Raw genomic sequence first — 20,562 nt, 5'->3', positions numbered from 1 at the left:
TATAGGCACTGGGAGATCAAAAAATCTGAGTGACTTGCTTTACTGTGGTGGTCTAGAACTAAACTTGCAGTATCCCCAAGGTATGCCTGTATATCTTCTAATAAAATACCAATAGATTTTAGGGCAAGAAAATACCTGAAAAGGTGACAAATCCTGAAAACATCACAAGGATGTTCGGGGCACGTGCTAGGATACTCAACCGTGAGTCAAGATCAAGTCCATCTAAGCTGGAGGCCTCACTCCTTGAGATGACTTCCGAAGGGAGGGCAGATGAACACAGCTAACTGCCTGATGGCCTCCCAAGACTCCAGCTTCTTGCTCTTCCAACCCAACTTGTACAGGAATACCATGGCAGTTTTTCCAAAATACTCCTTTGGTCCTGCTACTATCTGCTCCTTATTTACCGGTTTCCAATTTCTTTTAGTTGAAATGAAATGTGGCTAGCAGCACAGTGATAGGACAGAAAGCAGGCAGGTGTTCATCAAGTCTGCTGCTCCTGCCAGAAGGTAAGGAGAAACGCAGTCCCCAGCACTTGTAGCACATCAGTGTGCAGAGCACGTCAGCACTCACAGCTGGCTACTATCACTCATGCTGTCCCCCACTCTGTGTGGCCTTTGTGCAGTCCAGCCTTGCCAAATCCCACCTCCCACAGGCCCATGCCAATTGCAAACAACCCCTCAGTCCTGTTCTCTCCTCATTTAGGGTCATCTGAAACCACTAACATGCTAGAGTCTGATTTTCAATACATAGTAACTTTCTTTCTAACTTGAAACTCCTAAAAAGTTCCACTTATTGTATAAAATGCCTTCTATGCAGGCATTTCAATTGGGATTTAAAAAATCAAATCGTGAACCACTTCCACTTCCAGAAGCAAATCAATAGCAATTCTCTCCTTTTTCATTTAAGCCATCTTCTAGAGGAGAGCAGCTCCAATGATAGCTTAATGATCAGACCAGTAGAAGTCTAAAATATAGCTTGGGCCTTTTAGACTCATGATGGCATGCAAGATACGCTCAATCCACGAAGCCCTCTAGCTTAGAACAGTGCAATTCATCAAAGAGCCAAACAATCCTGGGTGCTACACTCTAGATGCAATTTGGCCATCGCTCTCTTCACATGTCCAGCCCATCTCTTCCAATTGTCTGGGGCCATCTAATTTTTCATTTGTACATGATGACTGAAGTTCAGACAAATAAGCAATATAAAAATACAGTTCTAAGCCATAGCCAGTACCACCATCATGATGACTCGTGATCAAAATTTACACCCTACTTTGGGACTAGCAGGATGTCTAAGACAGGTAACCAGTCTCCACTGAAGGGAAAAAGTAATAAAATCCATAGTTTATGCACACGCTCACTAGTGTGTCAAACACGATCACATGTGTATAACACCCTCCAGTCCCAGTTCTAGTAATAGTACCATTGTTCAGAGACACATAGCCTCAAAATACTGGTCTTGCTTGACTCCTTTGCTTTTCTTCTCTATCCAACTCAGGAAGTCTTACTAAATTTTCCTTTTGCCAGGCTTCCATGAAACCACAGTTAAGATGACAGATCACTTAGGTAAGCTAATCATAGGTTAGCTCTGTGATCTTAGCAGTTTAGTTTTCTCATCTGTGAAAGGAGATATAATACTCATAAAGTCATTGCGAGGATTAAACGAGTTACAACATGTTATTATAAGGATTAAAGTTACACGCACCTGCACGTGTTCAACACTCAGTAATATCAATATTATTACTATCTCCCAGATTCAATTAGTTTTCATTAAGCTCTCCTTCACCTTTGTTCCCCACTACAGTAACATTAGCACTTAAAAGGCTGCCTAGTAGTATATATATTTGTGTGTTCCTTCCATTACAGTGTAGATTTCTAGAAGGTAGAGATTTAACATCTTTATTTTCCTTTACCTTTCACAGAACTTCACGTAAATCAATAACGTTTATCAAATGGATTGTCCTTAATGACCACTTGTGCCTCAACATCATCAACCACCATGTAAGGGGATTCCCACGGTAACAGCGAGGCTCTGCGACCTGACTTCCTCAACCCACTGCTGAAGAACCACAGGCCTTCACAGATCTGCTGTGCTTCTGGCTTCTCTTGTGAACACAGGAACTTCACTTCAGAATATCTCTGCACCACGTTTGCCCCTATCGTGCACACCTGTAACGCATCCTGCTCACAGATGTTTCACTGAATGTTCTAGTATTATTACGCCTTCACGGTCACATCAGAGTGGCCAAATAAAAAGAAAAAGGCATGCAAGTATTCTATAAGCCAAAAATTCCACTAGAAATCTGAGGCAAACACTTCAAAAAGAGATGGCTACTTAGTAATAAACAGGCAATGAGATTGTTTACACGTGTTCACAACAGTTTATGCTGAGGAAGACCCTATGTACAGTGTATCCTCTCTTGGCACTACACAGCTGTGCAAGAGACGAAGATTAGACATATATAGAGATATAGGTATTTGTGTGTGTGTGTAAACACAAACACAACCTAAAATGTGTCAGAAAAACTCAAAGTTTTCAGATTTTATTTTGAGACAGTCTCACTGTGTCGCCCAGACTGGAGCGCAGTGGCGTGATCACAGCTCACTGCAGCCTTGAGGATCAAGCAATCCTCCCACCTCAGCCTCCTGAGTAGCTGGACTACAGGCACATGCCACCACGCCTGGCTAATTTTTTTGTATTTTCGGTAGAGACAAGCATTCGCCATGTTGCCCAGACTGGTCTCAACTCCTGGGCTCGAGGAATCTGGCTGTCTCGGCATCCCAAAATACTGATTTCTGGTGTGAGTCACAGTGCCCAGCCTTTCTGCAGGTTTTAATGATCACTTTGAAACAGGAACTTTGACATTATCAGTTAATCTATGCTGATGATATACTCACTTGTAGCTTCCCATTCTGATTTACTTAAGGTTCCCTAAAATTACAAAAGAGAAAAAGAAAATTTTAGATTCAATATGGAAGTAAACATATGCTTATTTCTAAGTAACCAACACAGATGTCCAAAAGACCCTAACTTCATTGTAAATACACATTCAATTCACTCTTATATTGTGATTTGAGCATATAAAAGAAATCAGTGAGATTAACTTTGAAAGCCGTCTTCTCACACTTTTACCCTCCTGCCAAATTCTCTAACTTGCAAATTCTCAAAGACTGAATGTATGTGAAGAGGGAATAGTGTGTGAGTGTGTGTGTGTAACTGGAAAATGCATCTATCTAGTATTCTTAATTTGGAAAATGAAAAAACAAAAAAGGCCAATCTTGAAACAACAAACAGCACTGGTGGAAAAAATATAATTTTCGTGTTTTTTTCAAAGGAATAACAAAATAAAGTATATATTACACAAAGGAAATAAATTACATTTATGTAGCTATCAAAATATTAAAGATATGTGTTGCTTTGCACACATCATTAACTATAATAACAAGATCTAGTGGCAGTTCTAGTGATGTCATTTTTCCAGACATGATAAATGAAAACAATATTCTAAGATATTGGCAAAAATGTGCTATGAAAATATCTGTAATTTCCACTGATGACAAAGCCATAGTAGCAGCTAATATCACTGTGGTACTATTGTAGTAATTATTTTTAAAAACTTTTACACAGAAATTAGTGTAAGTTAAGATGTAATTTTTTCCCATTTAAATTCCTGGACCCCTGAATTCTATGTATGAAATGCTGTGATTCATTGGTGCCTACATTAGCAGGGAACTTGCACACCAAGCCTGTCAAGTTTTCACTATCTTCACTGCCTTAGATACAGCACTCCATCTCAGTCCATTGAATTGAATTTTATTCCATATTCTGTGGTTATAACAAGTCAACATCACTTAGGGGAAACAACTGATTTGTAAGTCAATGAGCCCAAGTATTGTAAGCAAGTGAAATAATTTCCTGTGTCTCCACATAGGGCATGTTCTTTTTCTCATTCTCTATAAAATACTTTCAAAAATTAAAACTTACCAAAGGTAACTTTACTTGACTGTTCTTCATGTACTTGGCTGCATGTTCATAGTCATCCACCCTCTCAGAGACAAGTTTAGAACTCTCATTTGCAGGATATGGCTGGGGAAACAAATGAAAGTCCTAGTTACAATAACACATTGAAATTTACAATTCCGAATTAAACCCACTAAATCACTGAAATAACATAATTAGAATAATCCATAAGTACTACTTCAGGAATACAAACTACACATACTTTTGAAATACGAAAAAAAATAAAGGAAGAATCCTCTCTTAAACCAATGTTTTTAAAAAAATTATACTTTAAGTTCTAGGTTACATGTGCAAAACGTGCAGGTTTGTTACATAGGTATAGATGCGCCACGTTGGTTTGCTGTACCCATCAACTCATCATTTACATTAGGTATTTCTCCTAACGCTATCCCTCCCCTAGGCCCCCACCCCATGACAGTCCCCAGTGTGTGATGTTCCCTGCGCTGTGTCCATGTGATCTCACTGTTTGACTCCCACCTATAAGTGAGAACATGTGGTGTTTGGTTTTCTGTCCTTGTGTTAGTTTGCTGAGAATGATGGTTTCCAGCTTCATCCACGTCCCTGCAAAGGACATGAACTCATCCTTTTATATGGCTGCATAGTATTCCACAGTGTGTATGTGCCACATTTTCTTAATCCAGTCTATCATTGATGGACATTTGGGTGGTTCCATGTCTCTGCTATTGTGAAGAGTGCCACAATAAACATGCATGTGCATGTGTCTTTATAGCAGCATGATTTATAATCTTTTGGGTATATACCCAGTAATGGGATCACTGGGTCAAATGGTATTTCTAGTTCTAGATCCTTGAGGAACCGCCACACTGTCTTCCACAATGGTTGAACTAGTTTACACTCCCACCAACAGTGTAAAAGCGTTCCTATTTCTCCACATCCTCTCCAGCACCTGTTGCTTCCTGAATTTTTAACGATCAGCATTCTAACTGGCGTGAGATGGTATCTCATTGTGGTTTTGATTTGCATTTCTCTGATGACCAGTGAAGATGAGCATTTTTTCATGTGTCCATTGGCTGCATAAATGTCTTCTTTTGAGAAGAGTCTGTTCATATCCTTTGTCCACTTTTTGATTTTTTTTTTTTCTTGTAAATTTGTTTAAGTTCTTTGTAGATTCCGGATATTTAGCCCTTTGTCAGATGGGTAGATGGCAAAAATTTTCTCCCATTCTGTAGGGTGCCTCTTCACTTTGATGATAGTTTCTTTTGCTGTGCAGAAGCACATCTAATTTAGTTTAATTAGACCCCATTTGTCTTTTGGCTTCTGTTGCCCAGGCTGGAGTGCAGTGGCGTGAACTCAGCTCATGCAAGCTCCACCTCCTGGGTTCACGCCATTCTCCTACCTCAGCCTCCCGAGTAGCTGGGACTGCAGGCGCCCGCGATCACACCCAGCTAATTTTTTTTTGTATTTTTTAGTAGAGATGGAGTTTCACCATGTTAGCCAGGATGGTCTCAATCTCTTGACCTCATGATCCGCTCGCCTCAGCCTCCCAAAGTGCTGGGATTACAGGCGTGAGCCACCGCGCCCGGCCTGCTTTTGGTGTTTCAGTCATGAAGTCTTTGCCCATGCCTATGTCCTGAATGGTATTGCCTAGGATTTTTTCTAGGGTTGATATGGTTTTAGGTCTTACATATAAATCTTTAATCCATCTTGAGTTAATTTTTGTATAAGGTGTAAAGAAGGGATCCAGTTTCAGCTTTCTACATATGGCTAGCCAGTTTTCCCAGCACCATTTATTAAATAGGGAATCCTTTCCCTATTGCTTGTTTTTATCAGGTTTATCAAAGAAGATCAGACGTAAACCAGCATTTTTTTTTTTTTTTTTTTTTTGAGACAGAGTCTTGCTCTGTCCCCTAGGCTGTATTGCAGTGGCAGGATCTCCACTCACTGTAACCTTGGCCTCCCGAGCTCAAGCGATCTCCTGCCTCAGCCTCCTGGGTAGCTGGGACTACACGCACAAGCCACCATGCTGGCCAATTAAAAAAATTTTTTTGTAGGGACAAGGTCTCAGTATGTTGCCCAGGCTTCTCTTAAATTCCTGGTCTCAAAGAATTCTCCTACCTCAGTCTCCCGAAGTGCTGAGATCACAGGTGTGAACCACCACATCCAGTCTTAGGGTCAACTTTTATCACAATCTTTCACAGCTGGAAGAAGCTGCATAATTTAATCACCATCAAGAACCATTTAGCAGCAAACACTTGCAACTTCTCTATTGTTAGCCAAAGGCTTTGTATATATAAATATAGAGCTTAAAGATGTCATAAAAAGAGCTAAATATTAAAATGATGGCGATTTAATAGCCATGAAAAGCATAAATAGCAATTACAAATAATACAAATAAACAAGTCAACAGAGAACCCTGTTTAATAATCTAGCCTCCAAATTACAGACATTTCCCACATTTACATAAGACTATGGAAAAGGGTCAGAAAAACATGCTGTGTTTTTAAGGGCATGCTGGCCAAATGTTTATCCAAATTACTTCAAGTGCTATTTTTAATCCATTTTAAGTGATATCCCTTTATAGTATCTGAATTTTGCCTTTTAATAGATGTAAATCAGGCCTGGCTCGGTGGCTCATGCTGTAACCCCAGCACTTTGGGAGGCCGAGGCAGGCAGATCACTTGAGCTGAGGGGTTCTAGACTAGCCTGGGCCAACATGTCAACATCCTGTCTCTACATAAAATACAAAAAGTAGCCAGGTGTGGTGGCACATGCCTGTAGTCCCAGCTACTGAGAAGGCTGAGGTTGCCTTCTGAGTATCACTGAGGCCGGGGTTGGGGGAGGCGGGCGGGGGGGGCGGTGGGTGGGGTGGTGGTGGTTGTGGGGAGGGGTTGCAGTGTGCCAAGATGGTGCCAGTGCACTCCAGCTTGGATGACAGAGTGAGACTCTGTCTCCCCCACTCCCCTACCAAAAAACAAACCAGATACATGTAAATCAAAACACAATAAATTACATAAAACATTTAATAGAACCATCTACTCTACAAAGTTTATATTTTTTAATAATTCATTTATAATTCTTTGTCTTACTGCAACAAACCAGCTAGAAAGGAAGCACTGTAAACTTACAACTCCCTAATAAACTTTTAAGAAAGGATCTATGAATATCTGCTGTGCAATCTTCTTTGTCTCTTTTTTTTAATAAACATCCTGCGGCAAGTTCAGGCATTAGAAATTAACCCATTTATTTGCTGTTTTAAAAGTATTCGGCTATTTAGGACTGCTGTATCATTAGCATACGCCACTTTGTATCACATCTCAGCATAGGGCTATAAGAAAGAACACAGACTATCAATCAGGTTTTTGGAACTTTAATTCTACATGTCATAGTTTTACCATATCACAAAGCTTCAGAACTTCATTTCTGAATGCCTGCCAAACTATTTTGTTGTACACCTGTTCTTTAACTTATCCTCCATGTGATTATCTGCTTATCACTGGACACCCAGTTTCTCTTCTCTACCGATCGTTTTGAAAGACCAACCAATACACAATTATAAAGCTGCAAAACATCGTTATTTTTTAAAATTTATTTTTTGAGACGGAGTTTCAGTTTTGTCACCCAGGCTGGAGTGCAGTGACATGATCTTCGCTTACTGCAACCTCCACCTCCCGGGTTCAAGTGATTCTCCTGCCTCAGCCTCCCGAGTAGCTGGGATTACAGGCATGCACCACCACATCTGGCTAATTTTGTATTTTTAGTAGAGATGGAGTTTTACCATGTTGGCCAGGCTGCTCTACAACTCCTGACCTCGGGTGATCTGCCCGCCTCAGCCTCCCAAAGTGCTGGGGTCACAGGCGTGAGCCCCCGCGCTGGGCCCAAAACTCCCAAAGTGCTGGGGTCACAGGCGTGAGCCGCCGCGCTGGGCCCAAAACTTATTAAAACAGATATATCTCAGTGTCTCCTCTAAAAGCAGTTACTTTTCCACAAGTGTCCCTGGAATATTTTGCTGGTGGAAAAAAAAGAAAACAGGTGTCAGGACCTAGAGTTGCATGGCCTACATCTTTTCATTCTTTCTTCTCTCTGTTCCAATGCTCCAGGAAAGCAGAAAAGTTGTACTGGTTCTAGTGCTGAACCCAGACGAAAGCTGGATGCTTCAGGAAAAGACTTTATGTGGCAAATATCAAGACACAGATCCATTTAAACCTCTGACCTGGTCAAAAGCAGTGGAATCTGACTGCTCTTTCCACCTCTGGTCTGATCTCAAAGTCCCTCCAAACTGTCCCCCATTATGCCACCCAAGTAGCATCCTAACTCTTATCTGGGCATGTCCTTTCCCACTCCCAGTCCTTTACACACCCACCAGAGTGACTTGGTCAAGAAGTAGGAAAACCAAAGGACATTTCAAACTACATGCTATTACTGCTTCTGTCCGCAGACAGCCATGGTAACAGGTCATATCCCCAAGTGCAGTACTGGGAGAGACGGAAGACTGCTGAAGAACTGCGAAAGCCATTAGTACTAGCTCCTCAAACATCCCCTGTGCACTCAGGTTTCTCTGGCTGTCCTCTACCAGTCTTCTTCCTTCCCAAAAGGCCCTTAGATATACTCACTGCACTTGCTGCCTGTCCTCTACCAGTCTTCTTCCTTCCCAAAAGGCCCTTAGATATACTCACTGCACTTGGAATGCTTCTTCAACACTTCAGTCCAGTTCCCATCATGGACTGCATAATTCACTGAAATAACATGCCATAAAATTCTTGTTATCCCATCCCCTACTATACCTAAGTACATTTTGACATAAATTACACAAGTGAATTCATCACCCATATGCTAAGAGAAAAGCTAAATAACTGACCACTGTCACGCAAAGCACCATCAAATAAAGGCGATATGCTAAAGGTATGCTGTGTATGTGGGACAGGGGGACTTGGACACACATGGTTTTGCTAGTTTTCTCCTCTTCCTCAAGACAAACAAAACAAGCCTCCCTTCCTAATATAAAGCCAATAAAAACATTCTTAGACCTAAAGTATAGGAAATACAACTAATGAGGAATATAACATTTTACTGATTATGTCTCTTCAAAGACAATTTAGAATTTATAGAATTCCCACTCAACATTGTGGGAGTGGCTGGATGCAGGCGCAACTTCAACAGGAGACTTTTGTTTGAGTATCATCTAAAAACTGAGGAACATCGAAAGGTTAGTATGGCCTTGAGCAAGTCATTGATCCTCTGAGCCTCAGGCTGCCTACTAAAAAAAGTGAAAAGTGGCCAGGTGCAGTGGTTCACACCTGTAATCCCAGTACTTTGGGAGGCCAAGGTGGGAAGATGGCTTGATGAGGTCAGGAGTTTGAGACCAGCCTGGGCAACACGGCAAAACCTCATCAGTACAAAAAGTTTAAAACTGAGCCAGGTGTGGTGGCACAAGCTTGTAGTCAGTTACTCAAGAGGCTGAGGTGGGAGGATCACCTTCCAGAGGGTGAAGGCCTCAGTGAGCTGTGATTGCATCACTGAACTCCAGCCTGGGCAACGGTGTGAGATCCTGTCATAAAAAAAAAAAAAAAAAAAAAGAATAGGAAAAATAAAGGAAAAGTTCCCGTTCTGCCCACTTCATGGAGGTAATTATACGGACAAATAAGTCAGAGCACGCTTAAAGTACCTAAACTGAATCAACTCTCTAAAGAGGTTTAAGGTCCACTTGATGAATATGATTCTACTGATCAATAATAAAAATGCTCACTGAATATTTTAGGTCTGTCCAACCAGACACTGTCTGATAAGGAGAAAAAGGAAAAACAATCAATGGCTATGTGCTTGAAGCTTATACAGATACCTTCATTGCTGCATTAGGTCAGGAGAGGTCTCAGCAACAACACAGTCTAAAAGACTGGAAGCCTGCTAAAGAATTACCATACAATAAAATTATGTATGGTGTGAGCTTGTCTGGACACTGGCCAGGAAGGTTCTAAATTACTGTCGTGACCAAAAGGCACTGTTGTAAAGAATGGGTTCTCAACCTGGGGCACTTCTGCCCACGAGGGGACATTTGGCCATGTCTGGAGAGTTTTCTGGTGATCGTAACTGGGGACAAGAGTGTTACTGGAAGGCATCTAGTGGGTAGAAGCCAGGAATGCTACTGAATATCCTACAATGCACAGCATCCCACAGCAAGGAATTATCCAGAACAAAATGTCAACAGTCCTGAGTTTGAGAAATCCTATTTTAAAGCAGTACTATCCAGAAAACAGAATCTGGTAACAGCAGTATTCGTTCTTTCATCAAGCATTTACTGAGCATTCGCCATGCAGTTTCTGTATCAAGCTCTGTCCTAAGTGCTGACGAGCGTCATACACACAACGACTTCATGATCAGACGGCCCTGCAAGGATCTCAACAACAGCCCAGCAAGTTCACCATGACTGGAATTTTTACATCTTCTCTAAATACTCACCTCCAAGGCCTGCATTCGTTTTAACAGCATTTTATTTTCATTGTTCTTAATCTTTTCTTCGTAGAATTCCAGAAATGTTTTTTTGTAGACTAGTTTCATATTGTATTTCTTTGCCATTCTGCCCAAAAAAAGATACTTAATGAAAAAGCTTCCGCATGTTTGTAATTCCTCAACTTACTTTTGCACAGCAGTGACATCTTCTGGACTTAACTAAAAAAGCTACCATTTCCTTGACAAATTCACAATACAGTAATACAAAATGAAACAAGAGTAACATATCACACCTAAAAGAAATATGCATTCGAAATCTCAGGGGGTTTCAGAGAGCGCTACTGGTATAACACATAGGTCAGGAAGCAGATGACAGTCTCCGGAGCTGTGAGATGGGGAAGAAGTAGTGTAGGAAACTCTTCTCTACGGATTCCATTCTGCTTTACTTGATCTCGCACAGCTGCACTGAACACAGCCGCCGACTTCCTTCTTACAGATTCTCTTTCATCTCTTGACTTCTCTGGCAAGATACACTATTAATTTTTCCCCTACATCATGGACTGCTTCTTCACAGGTTTTTTTTTTTTTTTTCCTTTTTACTTGCAGGTTTCTGTTTTTTACCCAACTTCTAAACTTCAAGGTTCTGAAGAGTACAGTCCAGAGTCCCACTCACTTCCACCCCACAGCTATCAGTAGTTCGGCTCTCTCTCATCACTCATGGATTCTACCGCTTATTAGAAATCTTCCCTGCATGTGTCACTGGCACACTCTAACTTCCCATATCCAAGGCTGAACATCACTACTCTTTTTCTGCCAATCTTTGCCACTTCAGTAAATCCATCTAGTGATCCATGCCATCTCCCCCTTTTGCCCGCTGTGCTCAATAAACATCACTAAGTCCTTTCTATTTTACCTAGAAAACATCAATTTCAACTAGGTCAACTTCTTACGTCCTGCATTTGGCACCGTCTTGCTGCTTCAGTCGTCATCACCACGCAGTGGTACCAGTCCATAAACTCACTTTGCTCGTCCCCTGCTTCCATTCTTACTCTCCCTCAATGAATTTCCTAATCGCAGCCAGATTACGCTTCAGAAATGCGGACCTGAGTCATGTCTCTACCCTCCTTAACACCCTCCACTGGGCTCCAGTGCACGCAGGACGCAGAACATGGTCTCTAAGACATTCATCTGTAAAGGAATGCTGCCTCGTTTTGGGACACCCCCACTATCGGTCACGATGGGCCTTCTTTCAACATCCTGGACTAGCCTAGCCTTCCCACGACAGGGCCCTCACACACGCTGTCCTCGTGTCAGGAGCATTCTTCCCTCCAGTCCTCAGCTGCCCACCTACTTTTCCATCCTTTAGATCCTGACTCAAACATTGCTTCTTTACAGGTATCCTCCTTAAATCTTCTATTATATTAGGTCTCTCCATTAGACTCTCAGGTATTTTTTTTCCTCACTGCATTTGCCAAGTTTATAATTATATATCTGTAGACAACAAGAGGGAGCCTGGAGATGACTTCAGGCAGCAGTTAAAGGAAGAGTGGAAGGAAGTGGGGAAATCCTGAAAGTTAGGTTGGAGAGCTCGTGTACAGGGTGGCATTTGAGGGGACAGGGCAAGGGCAAACACCAGAGGGCCACCGAGGTTTCTATGTAAGAGGTATATGTAAGGCAGGATTCTGTTACTTCAATGCATCCTCCTTGGAAAGGCAACATGAGCAAAATTAAATCTTTTATTCCAGACCATTTTCTTTCGTAAATCTCTAAAATAAACCTTTAGAAATGAAACCAAGTTTTACACTTAAAAAATATCATGATTCAAAGAATTGAAGCCCAATTTGAGTAAGTTTTGCCACACAAAAAGCTTCTGTTCAGTTTCTTAATGAAATGGTAAAAAGGCATCTCAAAACCCCTACACATTTTCAGATTCTATTTCATCCAATACTGTTTCAATAAATAATCTTTTAAAAAATTAGATATTAAAGTGATGACTTAGGTTTACCATCATTAGGCAATTCAAGTTAAAAAAAAAACAAAAAAAAAACAACAACAAAAACCTCTAGGTCTTGTTCAGCATTTAAAACGAATCTTTTGTTTTATACTGTTAACTAAAATCTCAAGCTAACATTAAACATTCTCAACAACATTCCACAATTAAGTTCTTTTTAAAATAAAGTTGAAGAGCAGTAACATTTTCCCCAAGTTTATTAGTTTTAAAAATTAAAAAGCAAAATGCAATTGATATTTTTAAATTTTGTAATGGTTTATATTTATAAAATTATGCATAGTATTTTCTTCATGTTCAGTCACAATGCTACTTGGCTTTCTTATATTATTGAATAAGCTATTACAGAACTCCTGAAAATACTGTAACCCTAATTTTAGACTGAGTTACAATTAAAATCATCACCAAGTAAAAGTAAACAGACAATATACCTCTTCTTTTTCTCAGTTAATATTCAAAACAAAAGATTTTTGTTTCGAAAAAGTAGAAAATCAAGTTCGATCATGACATGGCCTACATTTAAGCTGACTTTTATACTCTCCCCACCAGGGAAACTCTGGAAACCAAGGTGTATCACAAGGCCTTGAAGCCTTACCTGGTAAGGCCCAATTACCCCCAGCTTTTCCTGTGTCTACAGTTTCCTAGGACTCCTAGGAATTCAGGCACATGGGAGAATACATTCCTGAATCAGGATTTTAACATCGACACTGCCTGTGAGACATAGGCAATTTCAAAGCTGTAGTGAAATGCAAACAACTTTTAATACTCATCTCTGTCAATAGGAAGATCTTTGATTTATGAAGACTCATTGTTTATCATCAAAGCGACCAACAGTCACTAAAAAAAAAAACTTGCGATTTGCAGTGTCAGGCATTTTGTGCCACAAGCTAAAGGCAACTGGTTCCCCTTTTCACCCACAGGATTAAAAAATTCCAGGAATGAGAAAAAACTAAGTTAGGCTATATGAGACCTATGGCAATAATCCCCAAGATTTGAGGCAAGTCTTTTTAAAAAAAAAAAAAAAAAAAAAAAAAAAAACCAAACCAAAACAAAACAAAAAAACAAGATTATACTTTTTCTTTGGCCCCTATTTAAAATAAAGAGTAAAAGAAATACTGCTTTTTCCCCCTTTTCTTTCCCTTAAGACAAAAAGAAAAGAGTGAACAGATTAATGACTTCTTACTCATTTAGCAATGGAAAATAGACCAAGAATTCAGGAACATCCACAACACCTTCCAGGTTGAAGTCATATTTGCAGCCAAATAAAGGATAATCTCCTTTCTTCTGAAATTTCACAGTATATATTTCATTTCCAAATGATTCTGTTTCTGAAGCTTCAAGGCGTCTTCTGTCAAGGTTATCCCCCAACCAAAATAAAAAGAATAAAATTGTGATTAATGTAGACTTATTTTGATCACATTTTGCATGTGAAGAACTACATGATGCACACTTGATTAGCTTTTTAATTAGATATGGGCTATCTTTTTTTTTTTTAAAGTGACAAGGTCTTAAGCTGTCACTCAGGCTGGAGTGTGGTGGTGTCATCATAGCTCACTACAGCCACCAGCTCCTGGGCTCAAGTGATCCTCCTGCCTCAGCCTCCTAAGTAAGGACTACGGGGTGTGCCACCATGCTGGCTAATTTGTAAATTTTTCGTAAAGACAAGGTCTCACTTCGTTGACCAGGCTGGTCTCAAACTCCTGGCCTCAAGCAATCCTCCTGCCTTGGCCTCCCAAAGTGCTAGGATTATTGACATGAGCCACTGCACCCTCCTGAGCTGTTACTTTTAAGAAGCAATATACTAAAAGATCATCAACAGTTACACCAGTAAAATTAAGTTGGAAATAGGAGTCACTCTCATGACTGCTGGTTAAGTCTCCGTGACTGTCTGTCTGACCCGCAGTTTGTCTATCACGATAACTTCAGTCTCTAACTTACACACAAAGATGAACTTTAAAAGTTCATCTGTAAATTTGTCTATTGAATTTAAATTCTGAATGCCTACTCAAATATCTTATGAGCGTGTTCAATACTTACAAGATTAAAACAGCATATTTTAATAAAATCGACCTCTGGTAAACATTTGCTACTTAATACTGAGTATTTTATAAACCGCAACACATTTAAAAGTACTCACATCAATTCGAAGCTATTGGGAGTAGTACCAATAAAATAGCCGCCAGGGCGAAGCCTCTCACACGCGTTCCTCAGCATCACGTCAGCCTGTTCATAGGACTCAAACGAGTAATGACAGACAAACTGACAACTGCAGATGTCAAAGCACATTTGTGGGTCACGAAATTTTTCAATCAGAAGTTCCTGAAACAAATTAAAATGAGTTAAGATTTTGAGGTAACTACAACACAGGTTAAAACCCTTTTAGTAAATCAACTTCTAGAATGTAAGGCTCTTCCTTTCCCTCACAATCTTCAACCTATGCTTTCCCTTGTACAATAAAGGACACACAGAAATCATGCACGTATTCTAGTTTAACAGAATAATTTGATTCCCATTTTCACAGTATTTAAAAACTGAGGAATTCTGAAATCATGTTTAAAATATATTAGTCAATTATGACATTTGAAGTTGATTCTTTCATCACTTTACTTGACAGCTAAAATAAAATGACATTCAACAATAACTTGGGTTAAAAAACATCTGGTGTTTGGCATTTTAAAAAAAATGCAAAAATGTTTTAAAGGTATTACAACTTTCTGGCAGCACACTCCCACTTATCTTTTTCACTTTCAAATTTCTTTTTTTTGTTTTTTCTTTTTGTTTGTTTGTTTGAGACAGAGTCTCGCTCTGTCGCCCAGGCTGGAGCGCAGTGGCCGGATCTCAGATCACTGCAAGCTCTGCCTCCCGGGTTTACGCCATTCTCCTGCCTCAGCCTCCCGAGTAGCTGGGACTACAGGCGCCCGCTACCGCGCCCGGCTAGTTTTTTGTATTTTTTTTAGTAGAGACGGGGTTTCACCGTGTTAGCCAGGGTGGTCTCGATCTCCTGACCTCGTGATCCGCCCGTCTCGGCCTCCCAAAGTGCTGGGATTACAGGCGTGAGCCACCGCGCCTGGCCCACTTTCAAATTTCAAACAAAATGTCTATGATTAAAGGTATCTATAACATTCAACGAGCTAATAAGTCAATGAAGAACAAAAAGTTCATGGTGAGATCTTCACCCCTGAAGCAGTTCTTTATAAGAAATTCAGAAACAGGTGGAAGGTAGGAAAAAACCAAACAGGCTCTGATGTGTTGGGAAACTAATAAACTATAAGGTGAACAAGACATAGTATAAGTTCAGTTCTATTTCAAAGTACTGGAAAATAAATGATGTCCATACAGAAAAGCAACAGCTAATTTTAACTCGAATTTTTAAAAGCAAAAAATTACAAGTGTTCAGTGAGTCATTTAAGGGAATTTATTATAACAGAATTTCCAGTCGAAAGTGAAAATGCCTGTCCCAAAAGTTTCAAAACATATTTTAAAAAACGAGTGGCCAGGCACCATGGCTCAGGTCTGTAATCACAGCACCATGGGAGGTGGGCGGATCACCTGAGTTCAGGAGTTTGAGGCCAGCCTGGGCAACATGGTGAAACCCCATCTCTATAAAAGATACAAAAATTAGCTGGCTGTGGTGGCATGCGCCTGTAGTCCCAGCTACTCAGGTGGCAGGAGAATTGTTTGAGCCTGGGAGGTGGAAGTTTCAGTGAGCTGAGATTGCACCACTGTGCTCCAGCCTGGGCGACAGAGTGAGACCCTGTCTCAAAAAAAGAGAACAAAATTTTTTTAAAAAGTAAAAATTGAGTTGGTTTTTAAAACAAATTATTTACCCAAACTAAAAATGTAAAAAATAAATTGACCAAAGAAAGAAACTGTACCTTTGAGCAGTCAGCAGTTATAAATTCTGCACTGAAAATATATTCACTATCGCGACGATTTTTCATGTCCTCATACCGCTGCTGACACTGCTTGATAGAAACATCAGCAATATCTGGAAACATGGAAGGGTATTAGTAAGTATCAAGACAGAATGCCAGAAATTGGGACATTGATCTCGACTGATAAAACTCTGGCATAAAAGTCAGCTTTGGTACCAGTGAAAAGGTTTTATTTCTTTTAAAATAAAATTTAAAAAAGGGCTTTATTCTGACGCAAATACCCTATCAGTTTTCAAGAGGAACTAAAAGCGTCTCAATAGGTATGGATGCTAGAAAAGTTCTATCATGATTTTTAAATGCTTATTCAAAGTAAAAAGGAGAAAGTTTTATTCCAATCTGAATTATAAAACCTAACACTATCAATAAGCCCAGTTTTGGAAATACCAAGGGTATATTTTTATAATAAAATGTTATTTGCCCTTTTCTTTTTTGAGACACAGTCTTGCTGTATTGCCCAGGCTGGAGTGCAGTGGTGCGATCTTCACTCACTGCAACCTCCGCCTCCAGGGTTCAAGTGATTCTCATACCTCAGCCTCCCGACAAGCTAGATTACAGGTGTGTGCCACCATGCTCAGCTAATTTTTTTGTATTTTTGGTAGAGGATGGGGTTTCACCATGTTGGCCAGGCTAGCCTTTAACTTCTGGCCTCAAGTGATCCACCCTCATTTGCCTCCCAAAGTGCTGGGGATTACAGGCATGAGCCACTGTGCCTGGCCTGCCCTTTTCCGTTTGAAGATTCACACTGATGATGCAAAGGCAATGGTAGGTAAAACACTGGGATCTTCTCACAGACACAAAGTAGCAACACTAAGTAGTACCGGCAGCACTTCGTGTGTTCTTCACCACTATACAACACAAAGGGGGAAAAACAGTTTCATTTAAGAACGCCCTTGAAAAAATACTGAAAATTAATTTTATTAAACCTGGGCTTTTGAATACACACTTTTAAAAATGTTGTGTGATGAAATGGGAAGAAAACATTTCTGCTACCTAACAAGGTTTGATGGTCATCTTCAAGAACAGTACCGATATGACTGTTCTGAGTTTTGAGCTGTACTGTCCACTTTTTTTCTGAGAAAGTCATTTTGACTTGAACGACTGACAAACCATATGGTTATGCAGACTTGAGTAACTGGCACACATTTTCCTGAAAATGAACAAAGTGAACCTGTCACTTAAAGTTCCCCCACCCCTGGGCCACAAACCAGTATAGGTCCATGGCCCGCTGGGAATTAGGCTGCACAGCAGGAGGTGAGTGTCCATGGCCTGCTGGGAATCAGGCTGCACAGCAGGAGGTGAGGGGCAGGCCAGCGAGGCTGCATACTCCTTACAAGAATCTAACACCTGATGATCTGAGGTAGAATTCCATCCCCCGCTTGTGTGGATAACACCTGATGATCTGAGGTAGGATTCCATCCCCCGCTTGTGTGGATAACACCTGATGATCTGAGGTAGAATTCCATCCCCCGCTTGTGTGGATAACACCTGATGATCTGAGGTAGGATTCCATCCCCCGCTTGTGTGGAAAAACCGTCTTCCATGAAACTGGCCCCTGGTGCCAAAAAGGTTAGGGACCGCTGATTTAAAGGGAAACAATGGACAGCGTATTTGTTGCCAAAAATAAAACTGACTTTCAAATAAGAATTATAATCCTGAAAAACTTGTATTGATCACTGTGGGCTGGACTTCTTCCCAATACTTTTCTGATTGGCAGTGATACTAAACACGTGATTTTTTGATTCTCAACAATTAGATCGGCATAACTTTAGTGAACAATATTTTCCAAATACTATAAAATTATGCAGGAAGTGCAAGACAGACCAATGGATTTTAATGTTACACAGTATAAAAAGTTCATCAGTAAGGTTTCAGATTCCATATTGTGACTACTCTTTAAGAAACTACCACTTATTGAGTTTTGATGTAGTAACAAAGAGGAATATCTACAATTATCAAAAAAGGCTATTAAACTACTCCTTTATTTTACAACTACATATCAACCAAAATAAAATCACAACATATTGGACGCAGAAACAGGTGTGAGAATCCAGCTGTCTCCTGTAATTCCAAACTCTAAAGGGATTTGCAAAAATGTAAAAGCCAGCCTTCTTTTATTTTAATGAACTAAAAAATATTTTCAAATTTCTCAGCTTTAATTTCTAGTATAGTAAGTATCAATAGCTACTTACCATAATTACATACAAAAAAGCTTTCTGGGGTCCTCAATAATTTTTAAGTGTACAGGGCTCATAAAACCAAAAATTTGAGAACTGCTAATTTGGGCAGTACTTCAGTAGTGGGGGTATGTATCTCTTTTTAACTCACCACATCAGAAAGATGCTGACGTCTACTCGTCCCACTTCACTGTTTAGACTGGGCTAAGGTGACTGATTGATTGATTCATTGCATTACTATCAACTTTTCCCTTAATGGCTTCGGTAGTAAAAAAAAATTATTGCCTAGATCTATTATTTCATAAAGAATGAAAAAATAATTTTCTAATTCTATCATTCCTCTTCGATTTATCTGATTAAAAAAAAAAGAATTGCCCTTTTCACCCGTCTGATTACAAATGTTTGATTCCCTCCCCTTAACTTATAAGTTTCAGAATAGTAAGTTTCTTAGCAACCTCCAAGGGTGAACAATGTTTTTTTCTGATTTGATGTGTCCAACAGCTACTTTTTTTAATGTTAAAATTGTCCCATTTTTGCCAATGGAAACCTTTTCAAGTCTGCCCTTTAGACATGACTCCAACCACCTTTGATAGCTCCCTTTCTTTTGGGAAGGAAACGTTATCCCAGGCTTATTTCATCTTACTGTGAAATAAAACTATCAGGAAAGTCTTGGCTTATTTCATCTTACTGTGAAATAAAACTATCAGGAAAGTCTTGTAACTAATTTTTTTTTTTTTTTTTTTTTTTTGAGATGGAGTCTTACTCTGTCACTGAGGCTGGTGTGCAGTGGCGCGATCTCGTCTTACTGTAACCTTCACCTCCTGGGTACAAGCGATTCTCCTGCCTCAGCTTCCTGAGTAGCTGGGATTACAGGTGTGCACCACCATGCCCAGCTAATTTTTTGTATTTTTGGTAGAGACAGGGTTTCACAATGTTGGCCAGGCTGGTCTCAAACTCCTGACCTCAAGTGATTCACCCACCTCTGCCTTCCAAAGTGTTGGGATTACAGGCGTTAGCTACTGCGTCAGGCCATAACTAATTAAAAACAAAAAAACAAAAAAACAAAAAAAACAACAAAAAAAAAACTCATCTCATGCATAGTCCCAGGTATCTTGTAATTAGAGATAATCCTTCTTATTTTCCATTTACCTGACTACAAATTATTCTTTCTCATATCATTATTTATCTTACCAGTACAAACTAGCTTGTTAATTCTTCCTTTTTTCCATTTGAGCAAATCTCCACCTTTACCACATCCCAGGTCCAAAACAGTGATATCACGTTTTTTCTTCTGTCGTACCTTTTCCAAAAATTCTCCTAAGAGACAGAAATCAGTCACAATAAACTACCTCTTCTTCAATTTTACTGAAGTATAAACTGTTACCTCTAATAACCTACTATCTTTTGCCCAATATGTAACATAAACGATTACACATCCATTTATGTAATTTGTAACTTTTGATAAGTAACTAAAAATATGACTAAGAGTTGATTAATCTGATCCTCTGTCATTAAACAGTATGTGTCTGGTGTTTTGGAAAATTAAGGCAGCATTTTGAATGTTACTTTCAAAAATGAATTTTAAATAGCAGATATGTAAAATTCTAATTAAGACAACACAACACTTGTTCAGGATAAGAGAAAAAGCTAAGTAAGGATGAGAAAAACTAATTATTCATAATTTATTTTGTAGCTTTCTCTAGGTGTTTAACAGCAGACACATAAGTAAGCCAAAGTTGTTATGGAATGATAAAAGAGCTTGATTACGAAAGATGTCAGGCTTACCACCAAGAGAAATATAAAAACTAGAAAAACAAAAAAAAAAGCACTATGTCTTTTAGTTTTAGCATCATCAGAATTTGGTAGACCCCAGTCTACTAAATGACATTAACGGCCAACAGATAAAATCAGTAGGCCTCCAAACATCAATAGGCAAATTGTTCAAACATCAATTAAAGGCATATTAATACTCGCAGGCAAGTTAAGTATTCAACAGTTCTAAAACCTGATATAACACTGA

General features: G+C 39.7%; 1 protein-coding gene across 1 annotated transcript in view; it reads right to left on the bottom strand.

Annotated features, from left to right (window-relative positions):
* RNMT (RNA guanine-7 methyltransferase) overlaps positions 1-20,562 on the bottom strand; it is a 40,349-nt gene that overhangs the window by 7,439 nt on the left and 12,348 nt on the right. The window contains exons 5-11 of the mRNA XM_007974762.3: positions 19,734-19,859; positions 16,309-16,421; positions 14,571-14,752; positions 13,617-13,781; positions 10,435-10,552; positions 3,985-4,086; positions 2,898-2,931 (exon numbers count right to left, since the gene is read on the bottom strand). Coding sequence (XP_007972953.1) covers positions 2,898-2,931; positions 3,985-4,086; positions 10,435-10,552; positions 13,617-13,781; positions 14,571-14,752; positions 16,309-16,421; positions 19,734-19,859 — 840 coding nt within the window. The remainder of the gene's footprint in view (positions 1-2,897; positions 2,932-3,984; positions 4,087-10,434; positions 10,553-13,616; positions 13,782-14,570; positions 14,753-16,308; positions 16,422-19,733; positions 19,860-20,562) is intronic.

Source organism: Chlorocebus sabaeus, chromosome 18 (assembly GCF_047675955.1).
Source record: "Chlorocebus sabaeus isolate Y175 chromosome 18, mChlSab1.0.hap1, whole genome shotgun sequence".
Classification (NCBI taxonomy): Eukaryota; Metazoa; Chordata; class Mammalia; order Primates; family Cercopithecidae; genus Chlorocebus; species Chlorocebus sabaeus.
Note: the sequence above shows the minus strand (reverse complement) of the source record. Positions and strands in the feature narration are given on the sequence as shown.